The sequence below is a fragment of the Crotalus tigris genome, unplaced genomic scaffold, assembly GCF_016545835.1.
Source record: "Crotalus tigris isolate CLP2741 ecotype Arizona unplaced genomic scaffold, ASM1654583v1 scf7180000024401.5802323, whole genome shotgun sequence".
Lineage (NCBI taxonomy): Eukaryota > Metazoa > Chordata > Lepidosauria > Squamata > Viperidae > Crotalus > Crotalus tigris.
The window spans coordinates 1,319,968-1,343,199 of record NW_024100569.1 but is presented as its reverse complement, the minus strand read 5'-3'; the positions used below and the strand labels follow the sequence as shown (position 1 = coordinate 1,343,199).

Genomic DNA, 23,232 nt, shown 5'->3' with positions numbered 1-23,232 from the left:
AGGAAGTCCCATCAAGCAGGCAGCCTTTTCGCTCTCAAAGGGCTGCCTGCCATGGGGGAGGGGAGAATCTCATCTCCGTGTGAAACTAAGAGTTGTTCCTGGCAGGCAGCCCTTTAGCTTTCAAGGGATTGCCTGTCAAGAAGGCATCTCAGCTTTGCAGCAGGCAGCAGCAACTTACAGCTTTCCCTTGGCTTTCCACTAACTTTCTGGGAAAGCTAACAGAGAAAACTATAATGGAGATTGCATGATTGCAGGGCATTTGGCAACTGGTTATTACCATACAGGTGCAAACAGATTGCCAAGCATGGCTGGAAGTGCTTTATGGGCCAAAAAGCACACACTTCGTGGCCATCATGATTCTGGACTGTTCTTAAATCAGCAGTCGTAAGTCCAGGACAAATACAACATGTACAAATACAATGCAGTATGTAAGCAACAATTCACTCAGCTGTATGCTCTTTCTCTCTCACACAAGCAAACGTTAAATAAGGCACTCAAAATATTTATACTATTATTCCGCCCCCAACACAAATTCATTAAACTAACATTTCAACCCTGTCAAATTAACAACTACCATAACATTATAATTACAAGAGCAGATCTCCAGAAATGTGAACCACAGAATTGTTTTCTCTCATTAAGAAAAAAAAATCACCAACAACTGCTTCATTACAGCGTGAACCTACATATTGTATATACCGTATCACATACTGCCATACTTCTGCCATTACTCTGATGTTTTGGAAAAATTGAACTTTAAAATAAAAAATGTTTTTCAACAAGTCATGATTCCAAAAATGTCTTAGACCAGCGGTCCCCAAACTTTCCACCTTGGCAGCCCGGCCCAACACAGTGTGTGTGTCAACACTGCTAACATCGGATGTTCTTGCTTTGACAACGTATGGAGATGCAGCCATTTTTCTTTACTTTATGTTTTACTCTTAGAGTTAGAATTAGATAATATTGGGGAAAAGAGGAGGAATGTGCATGGGAAATTAGTTAGACATAACAATACTGTATAAGGGTGAGAACCAAGGCTTTTTGAAACAAGAGATGATAAGAAATGGGGTTGAAGAACTGGTGGGAAAGCCAGCATTTCAAACTAATTGGAGAATGTGATTTATGACTGTTAATTAGAGGAGGGAATTGTGCTTTGATATTATGTGCTCAGGGGAGGGGAATTCAGATTTTGGCTTGGCCTATGTACGTGCTGATGTTATGCTACTCGAATCCCTTAGGGACAAAGGTGTGTTTCATATGGTTGCTTTTCTCCCTGATCTATGATTTTAGCAGATTATTACCTGAGCAGGTAGGTTCATTTGGGTTTTATGTAGGCATGCGTTTTCCTCATGATACATTTGTATCGGTTTATGCTTATTTTCATAATTCCTTGCAATCCTACCAAAAATCTTAGAAAAAAGCTTTTTATTTTTCCAATCTTCAGTTGTTTGAATAGGAAATATTTTCAGCTTTTTTGGTGGGAGAGTTGTTCAATTATTATTCTCTCTCTCTCTCTCTCTCTCTCTCTCCCTCCCTCTAGCCCTCCCTCTCTCCCTCCCCCCCCTCGCTCCACCACCCAAAAAATCTTACTCATTGTGAACTTTTCTCATAGCTATTCTCCCAAACAACTATGTTGGGTACAGAATTATTGAGCACTGCAAAGAATGTTGGCAATGCTCCCTTGTTACCTTCTGTGCCAGCTAATTGGGGGCACTTGTTATCCTGTGGAAGCAGAAAATATACCAAATTTGCCCAACTTTTTCTTGTAACTGCACACTGGATAGGAAAACTAAAAAATAGCTATCAAACATTTTTGGACTAAATTCTGGACTTTAAAAACTCCAACTTGACATTCACCCTTTCCATCACTAAAAATCCAGATTACATCAACTGAATTACACACTACGATGATCAGTTTAAAAACAACCGTACTTCACAATACTGCTATCCCTTCATCCAAGATTCAGAGTAGAATACTAGGTATCTGCTATAATACTGATTCTAATCCTGCACTGTACAATCAGCTAAAAAGATGCCGATTTTAGGGTAAGTACTTGCCAAATACCTGAGTGACAGCATCAAAAAAATCACTGAAATATTTTTACTCTTTTTGTACTTCTATATTTCCAGGCAGTTACGTACAGCTGTAATATTCAGACTGACTAGCCTCTTTAAAATAGTTATTGGATACAATAGTTTCCAACTCAAAATTTAAAACATGCAAAGCCACTTCAACATTTTTTAATCAAAGTATAAATGAACAGGCCTATATGGACAGATAGGTTACACTATTTTAATCAAAACAGGAAACCATGGGGAATCAGATCCAGACTTAGAATAGATTCATTTAAGTCATCCAGTCATGCCCAAATTGTCCCGCTGATTTAATTGTACTGACTATTCTTACTAAATTTGAATCTAAATATGTATGAGCAAGACAAAAATCTTAAATATGTAAAACACCCATCTTTTCAGTTATCAAGATTTTTGAACTGGAGTAATTCAAGCTATTAGGGCGGTGATGGGATTCAGCTGGATCGCACCAGTTCGGTAGAACCGGTAGCTATTTTTTTGTTGACTTCGGCAAATCGGCTGATGCCCTAGCCCTTTTTTGCAAGGCTCAGAACAGATCACCAGAGGTGCATGGACACCACTTCCAAAAGTCCGTTCTGAGCTGGGGAGGCCTCCCAGGCCCAGAATGGCCCACTGGAAGTGCGTGAACGCCACTTCCGGAAGTCCCTTCTGACCCAGAGAGGCCTCCCAGGCACAGAATGGGCCACCGGAAGTGTGTGGACACTTCCGTCACTTCCAGAAATCTGTTCTGAGCCTGGGAGGCCTCCCCGAGGCCTCCCAGGCTCAGAATAGACTTCCAGAAGTGGTGTCCACGCAAAGAACCAATTGTTCAGGTATTTGAATCCCACCACTTTATTAGGGGCAATAGGAAAGAGCTATATAATTAATCTCTTCAACTCTGTAGCTATTTGGTACTTCAGTTTATGATATTTTACTTGCCAATTTATTGAAACTGGAAAAAAAGTCCTTGTAGTGCTGCTAAGAGTACTAGTACGGCGAGGAACAATCAAGAACCAACATAGAAATCCCAACACTCACCATCTGAATAGGTTTCTTGTGCAAGTCTCTCTCTGTTACCAGTTTCTCCTGGTCAGTAACATAGAGGCCTTTTTGTGCCAAAGCTTGGATAACAGCATCATGACCCAGGAGAGGCTTGGCAGCATCGCTCTTCAGGATGAGACTTCCCGCACGACAGTAAAGTTCTGCAGACAGCAGCAAATTAACCACAGGAGGCTTAATATGTTCCTGGTCATACTGATCTGTATAAAATGGTTCCCGAAGCTCATCTGGTATATTTTCTGGAAAAAAACAAGTATGCCTCGAGTTAAAAATGACAGTCTAATTCTCAGAACAAGTACATAATCTGTTCTAAATAGCCATAATACATTAAAATGACTTCATAATTGCTCTAGTATCAACATCAATGTCTAAATTCTGCTAAGCAAAACATTCAAATTATCTGCAAAATTTGCCAAGATTTAATCCCTTGTGTTTGTTCCTTAAAAAAGTAATAATTTGGTAATTTTGGTGGTTGTATGATAATGGGAAAAGATAGCTTCAAAGCTTCCAGGCAGGATTCATGGTGAACTAGATCTCTCTGAACAAGTGGAAATGGCGTTGGGTAAATTGGCTACCAGATGGTGAATTTTGGCCAGTGAGATAAAGGAGAATTTGTGAAATCGTCTGCTTGTGCTCTAGATGGATGCTCCTTGTGATAGACAGCAGAGAGTAAGATTTTCTGGTTGGCTTTGAATTAAGTGACCGGGATATGAAGAATTTAAATCAGGTTCACAGTCATAATATAGTGTATATGGAGATAAAACTTTGGGCGTAATTAATTTACAGCTAAAAAAGAGATTTTCTGAGCAGCAGGACAAAAAAAAGTCCACTTGGTGAGTTAACATTGTTTCTGGATTACAAAGGGAAATAAAAGGTTTAAAAATTTTGACAAAAAGCTTAACCAGGAATGGATGTAAGAAATATGTCTATTGAGAAGAGGTGAGATATGGGAAGAAGAGAACTTTTATTGAAATATCAGAGAAAGTGATAAGTTACTGTAATTGTCTCTACTTGTCTGGAGGGAGGGGGAAGTCATGTTTTTATATATCTTTTTATTTTCTTTGTTATATTTTTATATTTTTCTCTGCACTATTTTTCTTGCCTTTTTGTACTCTTAAGTTTGTATTAGTTATTTTTATATTTGTATTTCTAAACTTTAAAAAATTTTTTAAAACTGGACAGTAAGTTACTTGAATCATTTGATATTAAATTGACTAAATCACTTATCAATATTAGCAATACTAAATTCACAGTTTTTGAATAAAGAATCAATGATATTTTTAAAGATGAAAGAGCAGATGAAATAAAGTTAAAAAATGGAAAGCTCTGTAAAACAAGTGTCTGGAAATGTAAAACAAATAATCACAAGGTAGAAATTCTCAAGAGTAAGACAGAAGTTAGAGTTTGAAAGAGAACTAGATAATCTGGCTGCACTGGAATTGAGAGTGAAGGAATTTTGTTTGATATTTAGAGCAATTCCAGAAGATTCTGATGACGATATTAAATAAAAGATTATTTACAAATTTAGCAATTTTTAAAAGTGGGATGAGAGGATTCAGAGGCAGAAATTATAATGTATATAGAATAAATACAAGATTTGCAAGAATAATAATTACAAAATATGAAACCAGCAGAGATTTCAAGTGAATTCTGTCCACCATTTAAACATCTTTAATAATAGTGGTAGGAGGAGATAGCTTCAAAATATACTTCTCTTACAAACTCTTTCTCTTTCTCTCTCTCTCCCCATAAAACCACAATCTATTGTAGTTATTTTTCCACTTCTTTCAAGAATTAAAAAGTCTTGAATAAAAGCCTATTTAAAATTCAAATTATAAATTCCTAGATTATAGCAGCTTCAGAAAAAAATGGGGGTTCATATAAAACTAATTCCATTAAATAAATAAAGATCCTATGTAAAGATGCCACATCAATAATAAGTTCCCCAACATGCTAGTTTATTCTGTAGGGAAGAGAATTCTATGAGTCTGTGTCAGAAGTGATATAATATAGAAACAGTGTAGTACTTCAGTAAGAACAGGACAGCTGTGGAAACAAGGCCTACTTGTTAAATTTATGACTTGCCAATTCAGCTCTTCAGCCTGGAAATATGAAGAAACAAACTATACATGACAGAATGAAGTTGGAGAAGGATTTCTTTAAACTCTACCAGCACCATCTTCCTTTCCAAATATCTCTGACTGGTCGTAATAGCTGAAAAAATATCAACCCAAAAGCTGTACAATGTTGCAAAAACTTTATCTGATCACAAATCTTTCAAATCATATATAATTGACTTATATGAACACCAATAACATGATAGAACAACATTAACAAAAAATGTTCCATAATGTATATTGAATATTATGAAACTTTTAGACAAAGTTAAAAGGAATTCTTCCATTGTTAGAAGCTGAATCTTTTTAATTTTTTTACCCTAGAACAAATATTAATCTTATAAGCATCTTCTGTACTCTGCCAGTTATTATCAATAAAGATTATTCTTAGTGAAAGACTTATTACAATTCTTTTTGATGGATACTTGGAAGAAAGTAAGATGAGAACTGCAAGCATGCTAGCTTTCTCTAAACTAACACGCATGCTAGCTTTCTCTAAACTAAAATGACAAAAGTCATTTTAACTTTTATTGCACAAATGTACTACTGAATGCAATGAAAAATATGGAAATACAGTATTTGATTTTAGATATTTTTGTTAGAATATGAAATTTTATAAATTTGTTCTTAATTTTGCTTTTAATTTTTCTTTGTAAAGCAAAAATATAAATGTGAACAATGTTTTTTTTTGTCCTTATGAGCCTCTTTTCAATGAAGGTTTGCCCTTCATTCCTCACTTCCAAGAAATATGGGCGCCACCATACTTAACTTACAAGTAGTATAAGCATCAACATACAACGTGTTAGGGGGGAATCTCCCTAAATTATTTAGTTGATAGTTTTGATAGTTAGCGCCACGATTATGATTCTCATAGTGCCCAAGATGTTCATTCTGTTGAGGATTATGTGATATGAGTGTAACACTTACTAAGGGCACTCAATAATGTATGATCTATCCTCTGGCAGGTACATATAGAAATATTTTGCATAAATTTCATTTTTGTTGCAGCTAGTACAGGTTATCCAAAGGTAATAATTTTTACTTAAAAAACATCTATGCCATTTTACAGCCAAGTCCTTTAAAGTGTGTTTCCACAAACAAAAAGAATACAGTGCTAACAATTTGAAAATAATTATACAATTAAAGCTACACTAGTCTTCCCTAAAACTAAGCTACTGCTTTTTTAAAACACACACACACACACACACACACACACACACACACACCACAATTGATACAAGCATGAGCCCTTTAAGGCAAAGATGTGAACTTTGCACTGGATCACACATGAAAGGATGTGTATTGTCTCACTTATAAAAACAGCCTAATAATGCAAGTCAACCAAATGAAGTCCACTTGCATGAATGTACATGATGTCCTATTTACCATATAGCTCAGTAATGGCGAACCTTTTAGAGACAGAGTGCCCAAACTGCAACCCAAAACCCACTTATTTATTGCCAGGTGCCAGGTAGGTGTGGCCCACTGGGTGGTATGGCTGTGATGGCCATGGCAGACTGGATGGGTGTGGCCAAGGTGGGCATGGTCACCTCGATGTTGCTCATGAGGAGAGACGCCTGTGGGGGACGGGCAGGGTTGGGGGAGATCCAGGGGGTCTCTGGCAGGTGGGTGGTGGGCAGGAGGCTCGTCCTGCGGGGTGAGGCGAGGCAGGGTGGGGGTGCCATTATCGCAGGGCAAGGCAAGGCAGGGGCCGGAGCGGCTGACACCATTGGCCCCCGCACACAGAGGCCAGCGAGCGCATGGGGGCCGACAGTGTCCGTCAGCAGCCATAGCCTGCCAGCTTCTCAACTGGCGCACTCCAGGGCTCTGCAGCCCGCCACCAGCAGTTCAGAGAAGTGCCCACAGAGAGGGCTCTGAGTGCCACCTCTGGCACGCGTGCCATAGGTTCACCACCACTGATATAGCTTAATAGAACTGATTTAAAGATGTTGTGAGTTAGCACGAATTGTCCCTCAAATATTGAAGTCTTTTGGTTTTGTTTCATTAGTGCCTAACATACTTTCTTGACATAGGACTCAGTCTCCGAATCTTATTTTGAAGAAGCTGCTCCAGCAGAACCTATGGAATGTCAGCCTTAGGAGACAGAAAGCCAAGAAGCATCCAAGACATCAAACACAGCGGCATTAAGATGATGATATTAGGCCTCTCAGCCCTGCACCCAACAAGTAAAGCAAAGAGCAAAGGAAAAAAATATTCTATGAGACTCCTTGCCAAGCAGGAGAATAAACCTCTTGATTAAAGACAGTTGGCTACAGTATGATTTAAGAGGCAGCTCTGTCCCATGTTCCTGTGCTGGAAACAGATGATTTTCTGCTTTGGCATGTCATTCCTGTGAAAGTTGTTCATGAAACTCTTGATATTGGACAGGCTGACTTAGCTATCTGCTCTTGAGGCTGGATCTGACTTCTCTTCTGTGCATTCCTATAGAAAGTGAAACTACCTGGGCAAGCTTTCTTCAGCACAGACCCTGTTTAGTTTACATTCCTTGACTGCAGTTATCTCTTAACTTCGAGTAAATTGAGTGTGTAATTGAAACCTGATGCAGGACACGTACATAAATAAATCTGGGAAAAGAACACAAATTGTTTGATTTATCTTCAATATTAAATAAGCAGTGACTAATCCAAAACTTGCCTCCAGTGTGCTTACTAGTTATTTTTGAACAGATCTGTTATTCTCTTTTAAGTGATAGTTCCCAAATTGTGAACTGTGGCATCCCATAATGCCATAGCAAACTCAAAGGGCACTGCAGGATACTTTACATTTTTGACCTTACTAAAGTATTTAATAAATGGAACTGTTTGGTATTTCTTTTGGCTTGAAGGCACTGTGAAAAAATTAGAACTGAGTTTGGGAGCCATTCCTTTAAAGCAGGGGTGTCAAACTGCCGGCCCACGGGCCAGTTGCATCATATGGAAGCCATGCCCACCAGAGCTCTGGCGATGCAAAAAAAGTTATGATACGTCATGACACATCATGTGACGTGGCGAGTTTGACACCCGTACTTGAAAGTATTACTTTTTCCAATTAAAAAAAAATCTTTCATAGATACACATTTTGAAGAAAATTATGAGAGTTTCAAGTGTACATCCATTGCACAACAGGAAGATGATATTGTTAGAGATATATCTGTTGTCTGTGCAAAAGTGGCTCGAGCATTTTTTGAAAGTCCAGAACTTCCAGATAATGTTCATAAACAGTTCAGACAGAAACCCTTCTAATTCACAGGAGTATAAGAAGGAAAGAGGTACAAAACAACCAGACTTGCAAGATTGTTATTATAATTGATGTGTGTTGATATAGTCAATCTGCTTGTGATTGATCTTGTGGATCAATTTCATTGCCTGGTTTACCTAGTGGGACTGATAGCAAAGCTAAATTTAGACATTTAGAACTTGAGTATTTTTAGCTTTGTTTGATTTCAATATGTTTCACAAATAATCCAACTACTATAGATATAAGGTCTTATCATTCATATGGATTTGACTGATAATAGCTATTCCCCGTCCTTTCTCTAAACCAGGGATTTCAAACTCAATTTCATTGAGGGACGCATCAGCATTGTGGTTGCCCTTGGGGGGGGGGACAGGTGAGTGTGGCCAGGGTAGGTGTGGTCTACAGGTGGGTGTGGATGAAGTGGGTGTGGTCTATTGGGTGGGCATAGCCAGCTCTACATCGTTCGCATCAAGGGTGCCTGTGGGGGCCTGGGCAGGAGTGGGACAGATCTGAGGGTCTCTGGCAGAAGGGAGTGGGACTGGGGCAAGTGCCAAGGCATGGTCCACTGGAGGACCCTCACTGCCTGCTGAAACTCCTTCGCCGAAGCCCATCAAGCCAGATATGTGAAAAAGGCAAGGGCCATTTGCTGGCCACTTCCAGGAGATGGTGCATTTCTTCATTCCTCACAAAGGGTGACACCTCCCCAGCATGCACCCAGGGGACGGGGCCGACACGGCAGGGGCTGGTTCCTCGCTGTTTCCAGACAGCCTTGTGGAGCTAAGACTGAATGCGTTTCAGCATAGATGGCCACCATAAAATTGTACATTGGCTCCCGGCTGGCTTGGGCCAGGGCCAAGGCAGTGGGGGCCGTTCTCTCACTGTTTCCAGGATGGCTTCGCGGGCCACATGAAACCACTTAGCAGGCCGCATCTGGCCCCTGGGCTTGTGTTTGACATGTCTGTCCTAAACAATTAGTTTAACACCATAGTAATCTATTCTCAATAAAACAGGTAAACAAGATGAATTTATATGAAACAAAACTTGAATGAAAATTGAAAGGCAGCCTAATTTCTGGGGCTGTTTTTAAGTTTTATTCTTTTTGAAGAATAAAGTTTTTATTTTTTTTGAATACTTGGCATTTATTCTTTTTGAATACTTGGCATTTTATGTTATATTTAACTAAAGTTAATATTCATGTTCATAAGTTTTGGACAATTTCTGGACCACCTGTGGCCCAACCCCATTTCTGTAGCCTTGATAAAGACCAGGCTTTTGAAATGTTCATACTGTACTGTAAGCCATCTAAAACCTGGTGAATAGACAGCATACAAAGTATTGTACTAAATAAATGGTGATTCATGGTAGTACAACAGGCTCAACAAAACAGTAACATTTTTTTTATTTCATTATGCATATGGAAAGTAAAAAAAAAATCAAAGTGGGGGTCTTAGCAGTGAGATGGAAACTCTGCCCCTTTTTGTACATATGTCAATGTGGTGTCCTTGGTGCTTTCTAAGCTTGGCTGTTTTCTTACAAAGATTTCATTACTCAACTAGGTAACAATGCTATTTGTCAATGTTGCATAGATGTACAAAGAGGCTTACAGTATTTCAGTATTTCCATTTCCATTTTTACCTGCACACAATACTGTAAAAAAAACCAGCACTTTTACAGTAAGTTTCTTTACAGCATGAAGGGATTTCTGAACAAGCTCTAACTTCAAATTCACAGTTTACTAGGAGGAAGTCAATACTAAATTTAGTAAATGAAGGCTGTGTGCTGATTTTGCCTCTATTCCAGAAAGCTTTGAAGTCAGAATATAAAGTTGATAAGCAGTTTAAACTAGCGGTTTGGGCAATCTAGCTCACCATAAATATAATGCTGTTTATGACGATCAGCCCTGCTGATTTCAGACATAAGAAGATAACATCAGGAAGTGATTTGTGTTCCATTTTCAGAAGGCACTGACCACAGAAAGACTAAGTCTTGATTATAGAAGGGCGGCCCGAACCTCCTACTTTCCCAAAGATGCTGTGGCATAAAGAAAACCAAGGTTTGCATTGCAAAAATTACTGTAATACAGGATAGCTTTGCTATTTTCTTTTTAGGAGTGGAGCTCTCCAGATGCGATGCAACTCCAGTCTCTTTCTGCTTCAACCTTGTAACCTTCAATGGAGCACCTTTCCTGTGCTGACGCTGCTAGATTTCCCTTATGTGTCTGCTCTATATAGTACAAAATATTCTCAAGTGCAAAAGTAAACAAAAGTCTTTGAACAGCCATGCCGAATGGCTCGCAAAGGCAAATAAAATTAATTGAAAAGTATTTTTTTTCTTTCATCTCAATTTATATTCTAATTATATCATCCCCCTTCATTCATCCATTTATAAGAGCAACATACCACACTGCGGTTTAAAACAGGGAACTGGTGGGAAATTTCAAAAACAAAATTTAGAGAAATCTAGAGTAGGCAGTCTATTTTTCAATGAACAACACACTACATAAGGATTGATCCAAATATAAAGTTACACAGAAATAAGGAAGCACTATCTACAATTTATCTACAGGGTATCCAACACTTGTTCTAGAGTATTGTAATGGTTAAGGTGGTGTTTCTCAACCTTAGCAACATTAGTATTTGTGGGTTTCAAATCCCAGAATCCCCCAGGCAGCAGCTGGAAGTCTGCACATCTTAAAGTTGTCAAAGTTGAGAAATACTGGGTTAAAGTCCAAATTAGGGCCCACATTACCTTGAGATCCTAAAAAAAAAAAAAAATGGGAAAAAACTCTAATAAATTTAAACACACACATTCAGTAGACAAGTAAGTTTGAGGTACCATCAATTTTCAGCACATTTTGTACTTTCAGTCCTATTTAGAGTCACCGAAAAAGATTTACTTGTATCATTTGGCAATATAACATACTGCTGCTGTATTATATGTTGTGAGTTAATAACTCACAGAGAGGGAACAAGGTCTTCCCTTAAGCATCTAAGATCTAAGCTATATATCATCCTTAGGATATATATAATATTCAACCCAGAAATAAGATGAGTAATTATTAAGTCTGCTGTACTATAAAAATTCTAAATGTCTCCATGGATAATTCCAAAAACGAATACAGCTGCCAAACTGAAACCAAATACAAATATTCAAACTTCTTTCAAGGGCAGTAACCTTATCATATTAGAATACTTCTATATTAGACCAATATAGAAATTGCATAGGAAATTGGAGCATCAGTTTGATCATCCAGAATAGATCAAATGCTCCTTTTTCATTATACTTCTATTTTATTTATAAGACTTATATGCCACTTTCCATTCTGGAGCTGGAGGTGACATAAAAGACTCCAGCACTTTTCCACCAGTAATCAACACTCAGATCAGCATAAATTAGCTCCAAGGTCAACTTCAGATCAATAATCAAGTAAGCAACACCCAAATCAAGAAGCTGCCACAGAGACATTAGTAAACAGCCCAACCAAAGAATCCCTAAGACTGCCCCACCCACCCAGATAGGCAAGACACCAGAATATAAACAGATAGCAAATAACACTCCTTACTAGCACTGATGATGTTACCTAGTTAGGGTAATGAAACGTCCGCAATAAAACAAGCAAGCTCAGAGAGCACCAAGGACCCCTCACTTCAACTCCTAGCTACAAATACTCTCCTTCATTGGTAACACATAATGTTCCCTTGTCCCGATTCTTCTCCATTTCAATAATCCTGACAGGTATTTGGGCTAAATGGGATTGGCCTAGCTTCACCTGGTGAGCTTCTATAGCTGAAGGAGAACAGAAACGGCCTCTCCCATTGCCAGCGCAATACGTTATCCAGTACACCGCCTTTATTCTGGGTGCCTAGTAATTAAAGGTTAATTATTGCTTTCTCATGTCTATCTTTTGATTGCACTCTACTTAGTCTACCTTATATGGAGAAGCAGATTATATATAATGTATATCTCTGAATACTTTTTTTTTTTAAAAAAAAGATTATGGGTTCCACTAGTAAACTCTGGAGAAATTGTAAGATCCATGGTAGTCAAAAGAGCACACTAATTATTTAGAGAATCCCATTCAGAGCACGTACCTCTATACTTTGCACAGACATCTGTAATATGTCACAATGTTAGAATGATGCACACCCTTACAGGTAGTCCCTGACTTATGACCAAAATTTCTGTTGCTAAGTGAGGTATTTGTGAAGTGAATTTTGCCCCATTTTAGGATCTTTCTTGCTTGTTAAGTGAACTACTGCAGTTCTGAAATTAGTAACACAGATGTTAAGTGAACCTGGCTTCCTCACTGACTTTGCTTGTCAGAAGGTTGCAAAAGGGGATTGCATGACCCCGAGACCGTCATAAATATGAGACAGTTGCCAAGCATCTGGATTTGGATCGCGTGACCATGGGGATGTTGCAACAGTGATGACTGTAAAAAACAGTCATAACTCCCTTTTTTCAGTGCCTTTGTAACTTTGAATGGTCACTAAAATGAATTGTTGTAAGTCGGAGACTACCTGTATACCATGCAAATGTTGCAATAATGCAGTGACATGATGCCTGATGCAATTGCACAAGTCATGTTGTGATCTAATGATGTAGTATCCTAAAAGGACGAGGGGGAACATGATAGCAGTGTTCCAATATCTCAGGGGCTGCCATAAAGAAGAGGGAGACAAGCTATTCTCCAAAGCGCCTGAAGGCAGGACAAGAAGCAACAGATGGAAACTAATCAAGGAGAGAAGCAACCTAGAACTAAGGAGAAACTCCCTGACAGTTAGAACAATTAACCAGTGGAACAACCTGCCTCCAGAAACTGAATGCTCCAACACTGGAAGGTTTTAAGAAGAGACTGGACAGCCATTTGTCTGAAATGGTATAGGGTTTCCTCCCTGAGCAGGGGGTTGGACTCGATGACCTCCAAGGTCCCTTCCAACTTTATTACTATTGTTGTTGTTGTTATTATTATTATTGATCATCGCACAGTCAGCCAGATGTTCAGACTGGATTTGGGATTTTCTCTACCTATCGAGTCCTTACCCAGGACCTGGGATAGGCAGATGTGGATGTTTGATGGTATTACAGATATCGTCGCAGGATGGAAGCAGTTCCTAGTAAGGCCGCCTTTTGCAATTGACTAATAGCAAATTTCTCAATGCCAATGGTGTTCAAGTGGTGCTCCAGTTGTTTTGGGATTGCACCCAAGGAGCCTATTACTATTGGTACTACCCCTGCTTGCTTTTACCACAGTCTTTCTATTTCTATTTGTAGGTCTTTGTATTTTGTTATCTTCTCCAGTTCTTTCTCGTCTATTCTGCTGTCTCCAGGCATTGCCACGTCCCCTATCCAGACTTTTTTGTCATCATCATCATCATCATCATCATTTTGTCCTTTTCACCCACAATCACCTATGATTCCTTTTTCAGGAGCAGAGCTAACTGCCATTAAATAATTCTGTCTCTCTTGGATTGAAATTCAATGTAGTCCTCCTTACTCAGCAAACTACTGACCTCAAGCAGTTAGTCAAGGACAAAACCACTGCGGAAGATTGTTCAGATGGAAAGGATGGAAAAGACACAGGAATATCTTTATCTCAGAATACATCCTCCCCCATCTAGACAGGCAATCGAAATGAGAAAAGAAGCATCTCAGGAGGAAGTCAGAAAGAAAACAGTTATATATCTTTTGTTACTATGAAGAATGATTTTAAAGTTAACCGAAGAAGCCATATCTCTATATGGCCATCATATAAGCAAAAAGGAGGCAAATAAACTAATTAATAACTACTCTATTGTACAAATTAAATTTGTCTGACCAATATCCTAATCATTATCTATATTGGCCAGATTGATGGCAAGTTCCCACTACTGTTATACATAAATATATAAATGAAATAAATGTATTTAAATCAACAGAGGGTGCACAGATTCCTGCATAATAAACGCCACTGGAAGGTTCCCTTAGTTTAAGCAGCAATCATTTTGTTTTTAAACTTTGCCCAATCAATTAGCTGAAAAGTTTTAGACAATTCAGCTATTTTCGTGTTATTACGCAACTGGTTTTAAATAAGTTATTTGAAGTGACAATCAGAAAGACTCCTTTGGAGAAGGAAAACTTAATAAATAATACTTAAAATTACTCCATCGTATTAATTTTTACAGTCTTTAGAAATCATACTAGACCTAACAGCGGGATATCCTCTGTGGAGTAAATATCTTTTACTGGGAAAAGAAAATTCAGAAATGCTGCACGGACAAATGAATTAAACTTCCTTTTCACACCCTTGTAAATCCTGAATACTTAATTTTTACCTCTTGCAACCTATGGAAGGTTCTATTCCTGATATCATCAGAGGTCTACATTAATTTTCCAAGCCTGATGCCCTTTACAATATGTTAGAACACCAACTCTGAGAATTTCTCCACTCAGTATGCTACAGAATTCTTGAGAGTTGTACTTCCAACACAGATTATGTTGTAGTCACAGCATAGGTACTGTAATGTAGTTGTCTTAATCTGGATGGTGGTTTTCTGAAAAGGCATCAAGTTGAGAAAAACTGTTTTAAGTCACAACATATGAAATACAATATATGATTTGCCTTATCATGCCAACACAAGCAATTTTTAAATGCATGGACTTCAGTTGGTACATTTCTACAGAGAAGCAAACAATGACTCAGTAAAATAATATGTGAACCAGGTATTCTGTCTAGTTCAGCCCTTAAGACCCCGTGTCTAATGGATCCTTCACAGAACACAGAACACATCTGACAATAAAGTTAATAAATCCTCTGAAACTAGTTCAAGGTTATCGTCTAGACATACAAAAGCCATGCCAGCATGCAACTAATTAAGACATGTTTGCAGAAGAAATTTTGCTTTGTGTTTATAATGGTCACATTCACACATTGATTTAATCCAGAGTTGGCTTGATAAAATATTTGTTCTATATACCCACAGCTGGCAAGGTTCACAAACCAGCTGAGCTATAAAACATAATTTACAAACAACAGTAGCTCAATTCAAACTGCATAACTTGGTCAAAGCCAAGCAAATCACATCATGGATTTGTGAACCAGCTTTATAGTTGTCCTGAGTTCTTTGAAAAGAATACGAAACATTCTATTAAGGTTTAATTTTTAGTCCTAGACTTGTTTTCATGAGCACTGTCCAAAATCCTTTGTTCTTTCATGGTACAAGATTTCAAGCTATCGCATAAGTTATTGTAGAAGGAAGCCCTTTGTTATTTTAGGTGCAATGAAAATTAATTTCAAACTTAATGCTTGGTAGAAAGCATTAACCTATCATTGGGATAGGCTGAATAGGTCATGCTGTAAACTGAGAAATCTCTGACAAATGAAAACAATTTCTACTTATTATTTATGGGGTTGCTGAAGTATTTATATTAGCAATGGATTCAGCATTTGTTTTATCCAGATGCAGGCATACACAATCACACAAGCATCAATGAGGGAGCAAGTGTACAATAATGTCATCATGCAAATTCTGCAGCGTACATACTTGTAACAAATATGGTGATATAAATCACATCTGAATGATGTCATCATATGCATGCCATTCCAAACCTCACAGCTGGTTATTATGGGCATTGCTGTGTAGGTTAAAATGATGTTTTCTGCCTCTGATTACACTTTAAAACAAAAACAGACACTTTAAAACATTACAGGTAATCCTTGATTTACAACCATATTTTTAGCGACCATTCAAATTATTTTATTTATTTAGAGTATGGCATACAATGTCAGGGAAATCTACACATGCCAGACACCCAATCCAGTCCCGACAGCCTACATTGCTAGTTCATTGTTTGGTGCTTACACATCTAGCCTCGGTGCACCACGGAGAGTAAACTAACATTACACCAGCTAATTAGCATCTTTTGGATTGCTGGCTTTTCTGGGCTCCTCTGCTGCTCTCATGCCATGTTGCAATGCCTCACATCTGGCCAGGTCCAATGCCGGCTTCTGCTCTCTGTATATATTTGGATTTACAATGGCACTGAAAAAAAGGGACATCACTTATGACCGTTGCAGCATTCCCATGGTCACTTAATCAAAATTTAATGCTTAACAACCATGTGATTTACTTAACCATGTAGTGGTTTGCTTAACAGCTGTGGCAAAAAAAGTCATAAAGTGAAGCAAAAGTCACTTAACAACTGCCTTGTTTAGCAATGGAAACTTTGGTCACAAATGTGGTCGTTAAAAGTAGCCTGTGCTACTCAGCACGTTTGTGATGCTGCCTCCCTTAAAGTATAGGATCCACAATTTGGGCTGCTAAAATGCAATCTTATATGCGTCTATTCAGGAAGACGATCCCGTTAAATTCAGTCAGGGAAAGTTAGATGACATTATAGCTTTAAGATGCTATAAGATAAAACCAGTCAGTTAACTTTTTGGATGTAATGGCTGAACAAACTGTAGCAGACTTTTTTCAAACTCAAGCTACTTGATCAAAATTCAAAGCAATTCCCATTCAGTCTGAAGTGCCTGGTCAAAACTGCATTGCTGGAACCGAATCTCTGGAAATTTATTTGCCACCTGATAACTCTAGATCTATCATTATTGAAACAATACAACTTGACTCTAAGTCCTACCTTTCAAAGATGACAATGTCACTCCACTACTGTACACTCCAGAATCATAAAGCTCTGCTAGAACAAACTAAATGGAGCCACTAAGTCAATTCACTCTGCTGGATTACATTTGAACAATGCATATTGATTGCTGCATTGGACCCAAAAGAGTACTGAAAGAATTCTTGATGCTTCCAAATTTGTAACAAAAGTTAATTAAACGTTATACTATAGTTCAGTGGTTGAATACACAAATCATGCTGTCTTTTAATATTGTTAACTATGGTTTGCTGATTCAAATCACAATTATTTTGATACATACACGTTAAATTATCAAGCACGATTTCCAAACCATAAAAGATGAATTCACCCATTATCGTAAACTAAAATTAAACTATATTATATTGTCAACTTCTGTTGTAACTAGAACACCAATTAATGTAAACTTATTTGCAGTTTATGAAATCAGAACTACAGACATAATAATGCAAAGTCCATCCCACATCTGCCCTACAAAAATAATACTGATCTAACTTCAGGATTGCAATAAGCATTACTGTAATTATAGATAATCATATCTTTATCTCTATACCTCCATATCTCTCTGTGAAATACTTTAATATAGTCATCTTGTGGCATCTCATCCAAGAGACACTAAATTTTTGGAATGTTACAATGAAGTCACTGTAAAGGCCAGGACCAAAAGTTTTATTTATTTATTTATTTTTACTTTTGAGTTTCTCTAGAGCAGACATGTCAAACACAAGGCCCAGGAGCCAGATGTAGCCCGCGACATGGTTTCATGTGGCCCGCAAAACCATCCTGGAAACAGTGAGGGAACGGTCCCTGCTGCCTTGGCCCTGGCCCAGGCCAGCCGGGAGCCAATGTACAATTTTGTGGTAGCCATCTATGCTGAAACGCATTCAGTCTTAGCTCCACAAGGCCGTGTGGAAACAGCAAGGGACCGGCCCTTGCTGCATCGGCCCCACCCCCTGGGTGCATGCTGGGGAGGTGTCACCCTTTGTGAGGAATGAAGAAATGCACCCTCGCCTGGAAGTGGCCAGCAAATGGCCCTTGCCTACTTCACATATTCGGCTTGATGGGCTCTGGGGGACGGGTTTCAGCAGGCTCTTCCTGTAGACTATGCCTTGGCGCTTGCCCTGGTCCCACCCCCTTCTGCCAGAGACCCTCAGATCTGTCCTACTCCTGCCCAGGCCCCCACAGGCACCCTTGATGCGAATGATGTAGAGCTGGCCATGCCCACTCAGTAGGCCACACCCACTCCAGCAACGCCCACCCAGTAGGCCATGCCCACCCTGGCCACATCTACCCACCCCCCCCAAGGACAACTGCAATGCTGATGCGGCTCTCAATGAAATTGAGTTTGACACCCCTGCTCTAGAGACTCAATACACTTATCTGAAGCCCATCAGAATCTTACATTTCCTATCCTAGACTTAGGACTATGCCTGGGTGTTTAAAGCACGAACATTTCCAACAGTATAAATCAGTGATTTGCACTTCAATAAAGATTTCAAGAATAAGGCCCAGTCCTAATGCTAATACTGCTTAGCACTATATGCATTGTGAAAATGGGCAGCATAAACCACCTCCTTGTTCTAAATGCATGGCTTACTAAACCTAATAGCTTGGGTTCATCTGTGTGGCTGAACCCAGGCAGTTGGATTTAGTAAACCACGGTTCAGTTAAATCATGAGTTAGTATGTTGCACAAAGATAACCTCTGTACGGCCAAGAGCTTATCCAGTTTCCTCCATTGTTCAATTGATAACACTTAGTTGGAAGGCAACAAAATGACCTCCTTGGTGCCAGCTGCAACAGAAAAACAGCAGTTTTGCTAACAATTGCTACAGGGGGAAAAATTGATGTACCTATGTATATATAGTCTATTTTTATATTGCCTGATAACAGGCAATATATTTCTTGCTGATGATTCTTACAAGAATTAGGAAAATCTTACAGGGTCAATACAGTACCTCAACCTAAATAAACGTTCCATTCTGTGTTCAGAAACACAATCATTTCTATGTTCAGAAACCAAAGCTGCTTAGGACTGCCTAAACTGATAGGGCATTGGATTTCATATGTTGATGACCCCGTATGCAATATTACAGGGATTCCCCAATCCTCAGGCCCTGGGCCAGTATCAGACTGTGGCCTGTTAGGAACTGGGCTACACAGAGAAGCCAACTCTAAATTGTGCATGCGAGGGATCTAGGTTGTGCACTTCTCCTCTGCCCCCTCCCCATTTGTGGAAAAATTGTCTTCCACGAAACCAGTCCCTGGTGCTAAAAAGGTTGGGGACTGCTGCAATATTAAACACTGATGAAATTCATTTATGCCTTGTATTATACCATAAGGTAGTTAGGCTGCATTTTACTTAACTGAATTTTCTGAATCCAGCCACTGTGGTTTGTATATATTCACTTAATTAAGGCCCTATATAACAAACCGTAGTTGAAGAAACCATAGTTTGTTGTGATGTATTAATGAATCCTAAGATTTTTAGGTTTTTTTGCTTTATAAAGATAATAAAAGAGGTGAAATACTGGTAGCAATCTTCTAGGGCAGTGATGGCAAACCTTTTAGAGACTGAGTGCCCAAAACCTGGCCCCGCCCCTGCTCCACCCCCTGCCCCCCATCCCCCGCCCCACCTGCCCACACGGCCACTCACCGCCTCCAGGGCCCGCCACAGATCACCCAGGCAGCCCAGCAGCGCTATGGCAGTCATGCCCTCTGCCTGAGCCCTGCAGCATCAACTGTGCACAATGGGGTGTGAGGGTAGAGTCTTGTCTACACTGCCTGGCTGCCATGTCCTTGGCTGCGCTGCTCCGCGTGGGCCATGCTCAGGGGCGACTCTCTTTCAGGGGGGCTGCTGGGGGAGGCGAGGCTGGGGCAATGGCACGTGTGCCCACAGAGAGGGCTCCGAGTGCCGCCTCTGGCACCCGTGCCATAGGTTCGCCACCACTGTTCTAGGGGCAAAGAATTCCATTGAATGTTATGTTTGAGAACCCTATTGTAAGGAACGTAGTTTCAGCACAATGACAGAGAGATACACATACATAACTCCAAGAGCTTTTTCTTCTAAGAAAATTAGAAGAATGATTCATTCATACATCCTAATGAGTCTACTATGGACTGTTTTTTTTTAAAATAGCATTTATGGTGGCTTCACAAACAATAATAAGCCATAAAGCAATGATAACAAACTGGAGTACCTAGATTTACACAATGCATCATTCCTAAAACTGTCAACAGTAATAGCTAAACATGATCTGCAGTTATTTTCAGATGAGATAATTATTAAAATAGGCAAAAGGTGGGTAACTTGATGACCATAGTTCCTAATATAACAACAAACATCTCCACCGCTGACACCATAAAAGAACCCAGAGCAGAATACAAATAAAAAAGCTAACTTTAATCAAAAGAATAAAAAGTAAAACAAGCCCCCATAAAACAAAACACTACACCCACCAGAGAAGGATTAAAGCAAGGATTCATTTTAAAGAGAAGTAAGAAGCAGTTGTGGTAAATGCCCAATTGTCAAGTAAAGCAAGACATTATGAGGACCATCCATACTTCCCTAGGAAAGTATCCTAACTTTCTATGAAGAAGGTCTTACTTTATATTGAGAGCCAGCCTCATTGATGGTGTTACTTGGGTGATATAGTGGGAAGTAGTCTTTTACATTTCATTAAATTCAACAACAGCTGATACACTGCAAAGCACTAGTGTCTAGCATTGCCTTCATGTTCAATAGAGTCTCTGTTCACCAGCCAGTCCCCCTGGAAGATGGCTACAAAAAAGACACAATAAGATGGAGATGGCAGAGAACAAGCTAGAAGTGGTAGCAGGCAGCAACTTGTTTAATTTGCCTTCCGTTAAATGTATGATAATAGATAATTGACATTTTAGCAACAAGAATGTTGCAGTTCGCTCACAGCAACCATTTTCTGAATGTATTCTCCATTATACTTGCAAACTTCAAAGCTACCAACTGAATAGGCTACAAAAAATTGATAGACTATCAAATCACAAGCATTTCTTGATCAGCGGCAGTTCCAATTCAAGCATGAAGTAAATAATGTCACAAAACAAGTTATTTTGGAAATCAAAATGAAACAATTGGAGTAGTGTGAAAACATAATACAAAAGCAACATTTACACTTTGGTAAAATGTCTGATGTTTTTCCTGAATAATAAGTCCATACGTTTACAAGACCTATGACTCTCTGTGAAGAGTAACTGATTCAAGAGATGTTATAATGGTCTTCTGTGTCTGCATCATTTTCTAAATTTTGCTTCATGCAAAGAAATAATATACTTCTGTGTTTCATGCTGCATATACTTATTTGTCATCCTTTCTTAAATTATCTTTCAAATGGACAGTTTAAATAATAGCTCTATAAAATATAATTCTGAATAGTGGCGTTTTGACCAAGAGAGTAAAGTTTTTAAACAGAAAATAGTCAACTATCTTGCTTGCATGTTTACCAAATCCTTTATCTTAGAATAAATTACACATTTGTCCAAATTGATCATGTGTGCCTGTTTACTTAGAAATCATTCACTGACTTCGATGAGACATAATGCCTCAATGGGACATAATGGGATTTAAATGAACACACAGGATTGTAGCTTAGAGTTCACACATTCACACATATCACCTGGTTTCTGTGTACTTGATGCTTGTACTCTTTTGATGAACTGAAATTTAGGAATGTGGTTTCACTTGTTTATCAGACAATAATTACTTCAACATTACCACTGTGCATAATTAAAATGTTTTTCAAGATTGTACCTGCAAAGTGAAATCCTATGTAGTGGATAATAAGAGTATGTACCATTTCTGAGATTTAGGAACTGTCCTAAATTTCCAGCACATCAGCATTTTTAAACACAAACATTCAATTATTAAAAAGAAGGGGAAACACAAAGTCTTGAAAGATAATTAAAAAACCCTGTGCAAATAAAGACAGGCTGACAATTGAATATAAATCTTGCTACTCTCTTGTACATTAACTTGATAATTTGTGACAGCTACTTCCCACAGGATACTTATTTTAAGAGAGGTACCTTCTAACCTTTTGTCAGGAACAAATCACAACTGTTATCTTGTTACCTTATATATTAAATTCAACAGTTGAAGAGTTGAAAGTAGAAAGATACCTTTTTCCCGTTTTCTATACTAGACAATAACAAAACAGACGAGATTCTGAACAATGACAGATGGTCACCTTGTAATGCTTTGGGAGACGCCTCCATTATTTATTTCCATTATTTATCGTTGCCTTCTCTGTGTTAATATTGTCACTTCATTTTTTTTTATTTTGGGTAAATATTCCCTGAAAGCCTTTGGTGGGGAAAAGGCTAGTCTTCTCTTTACAGCCTAGATTGCAATCAAAAGACGCTCCCCCTTTTCATACTTCTTTCAACCTTCTTCCAATGGATTAGACAAGGAGAAAACCCTGAGCATTGTTTTGAAAGGATACCACTGTGTTTCACCTAATCTGAATTACTAGTCCCCAAATGCCAAAAACAACATTCAACATTTGTTTTCAATTTTTTCCCTATTTAAATGGAAAAACAGTGTCTATTTAAGGAGGAAGAGGTCAAAGGAAGTACCCTTTGCATACAAGCTGATGGAAAAGCCAATCTGTTTGCTTTTTTAAAAAAATCATTCATGGGAAGGCAACCCACACACACTGTAGCACAAATCGCAATTGTAGCAGTGACCCAAAGCTATAATAAAACGTTGCACATTAATCATGTTGATACCATCCTCGAATTATTTTCCTTAATTCCTTTTTTTAAAAATGATTTATTCGTATCTTCAACGGATGGGTGATTCACACATGCAGCAGTAAAAGAAGCAGAGCAAGAATCCAGAATGGCAGAAATGGAGGCGCTGACAAAAAGCATCAACCTACCTGTCCCAAAGGCTTTGGCCACTAGCCACGCTAGATTACAGGCGATCTTTGCTCGGGCGAAATCGTAGTGATCAAACGGTTTGATGGCTGGGACAATGAACGTCTTCTTCATTTCCTTGACGTCTGCAGCATCCCCCATTTTTCTTCCCTCTCCCTCCCCCACCCCGGCCCGCGGAACCTCTTCCTCTCCCCCCC

At 38.8% G+C, this 23,232-nt stretch overlaps 1 protein-coding gene across 2 annotated transcripts in view; it reads right to left on the bottom strand.

Annotated features, from left to right (window-relative positions):
* Positions 1 to 23,180, bottom strand: part of CAMSAP2 (calmodulin regulated spectrin associated protein family member 2) — a 75,868-nt gene extending 52,688 nt beyond the window's left edge. For both annotated transcript variants that reach the window (XM_039329535.1, XM_039329536.1), the window contains exons 1-2: positions 23,038 to 23,180; positions 3,112 to 3,371 (exon numbers count right to left, since the gene is read on the bottom strand). In XM_039329535.1, coding sequence (XP_039185469.1) covers positions 3,112 to 3,371; positions 23,038 to 23,176 — 399 coding nt within the window. In that variant the 5' untranslated portion in view covers positions 23,177 to 23,180. The remainder of the gene's footprint in view (positions 1 to 3,111; positions 3,372 to 23,037) is intronic.
* Between the last annotated feature and the right edge of the window lie 52 nt (positions 23,181 to 23,232).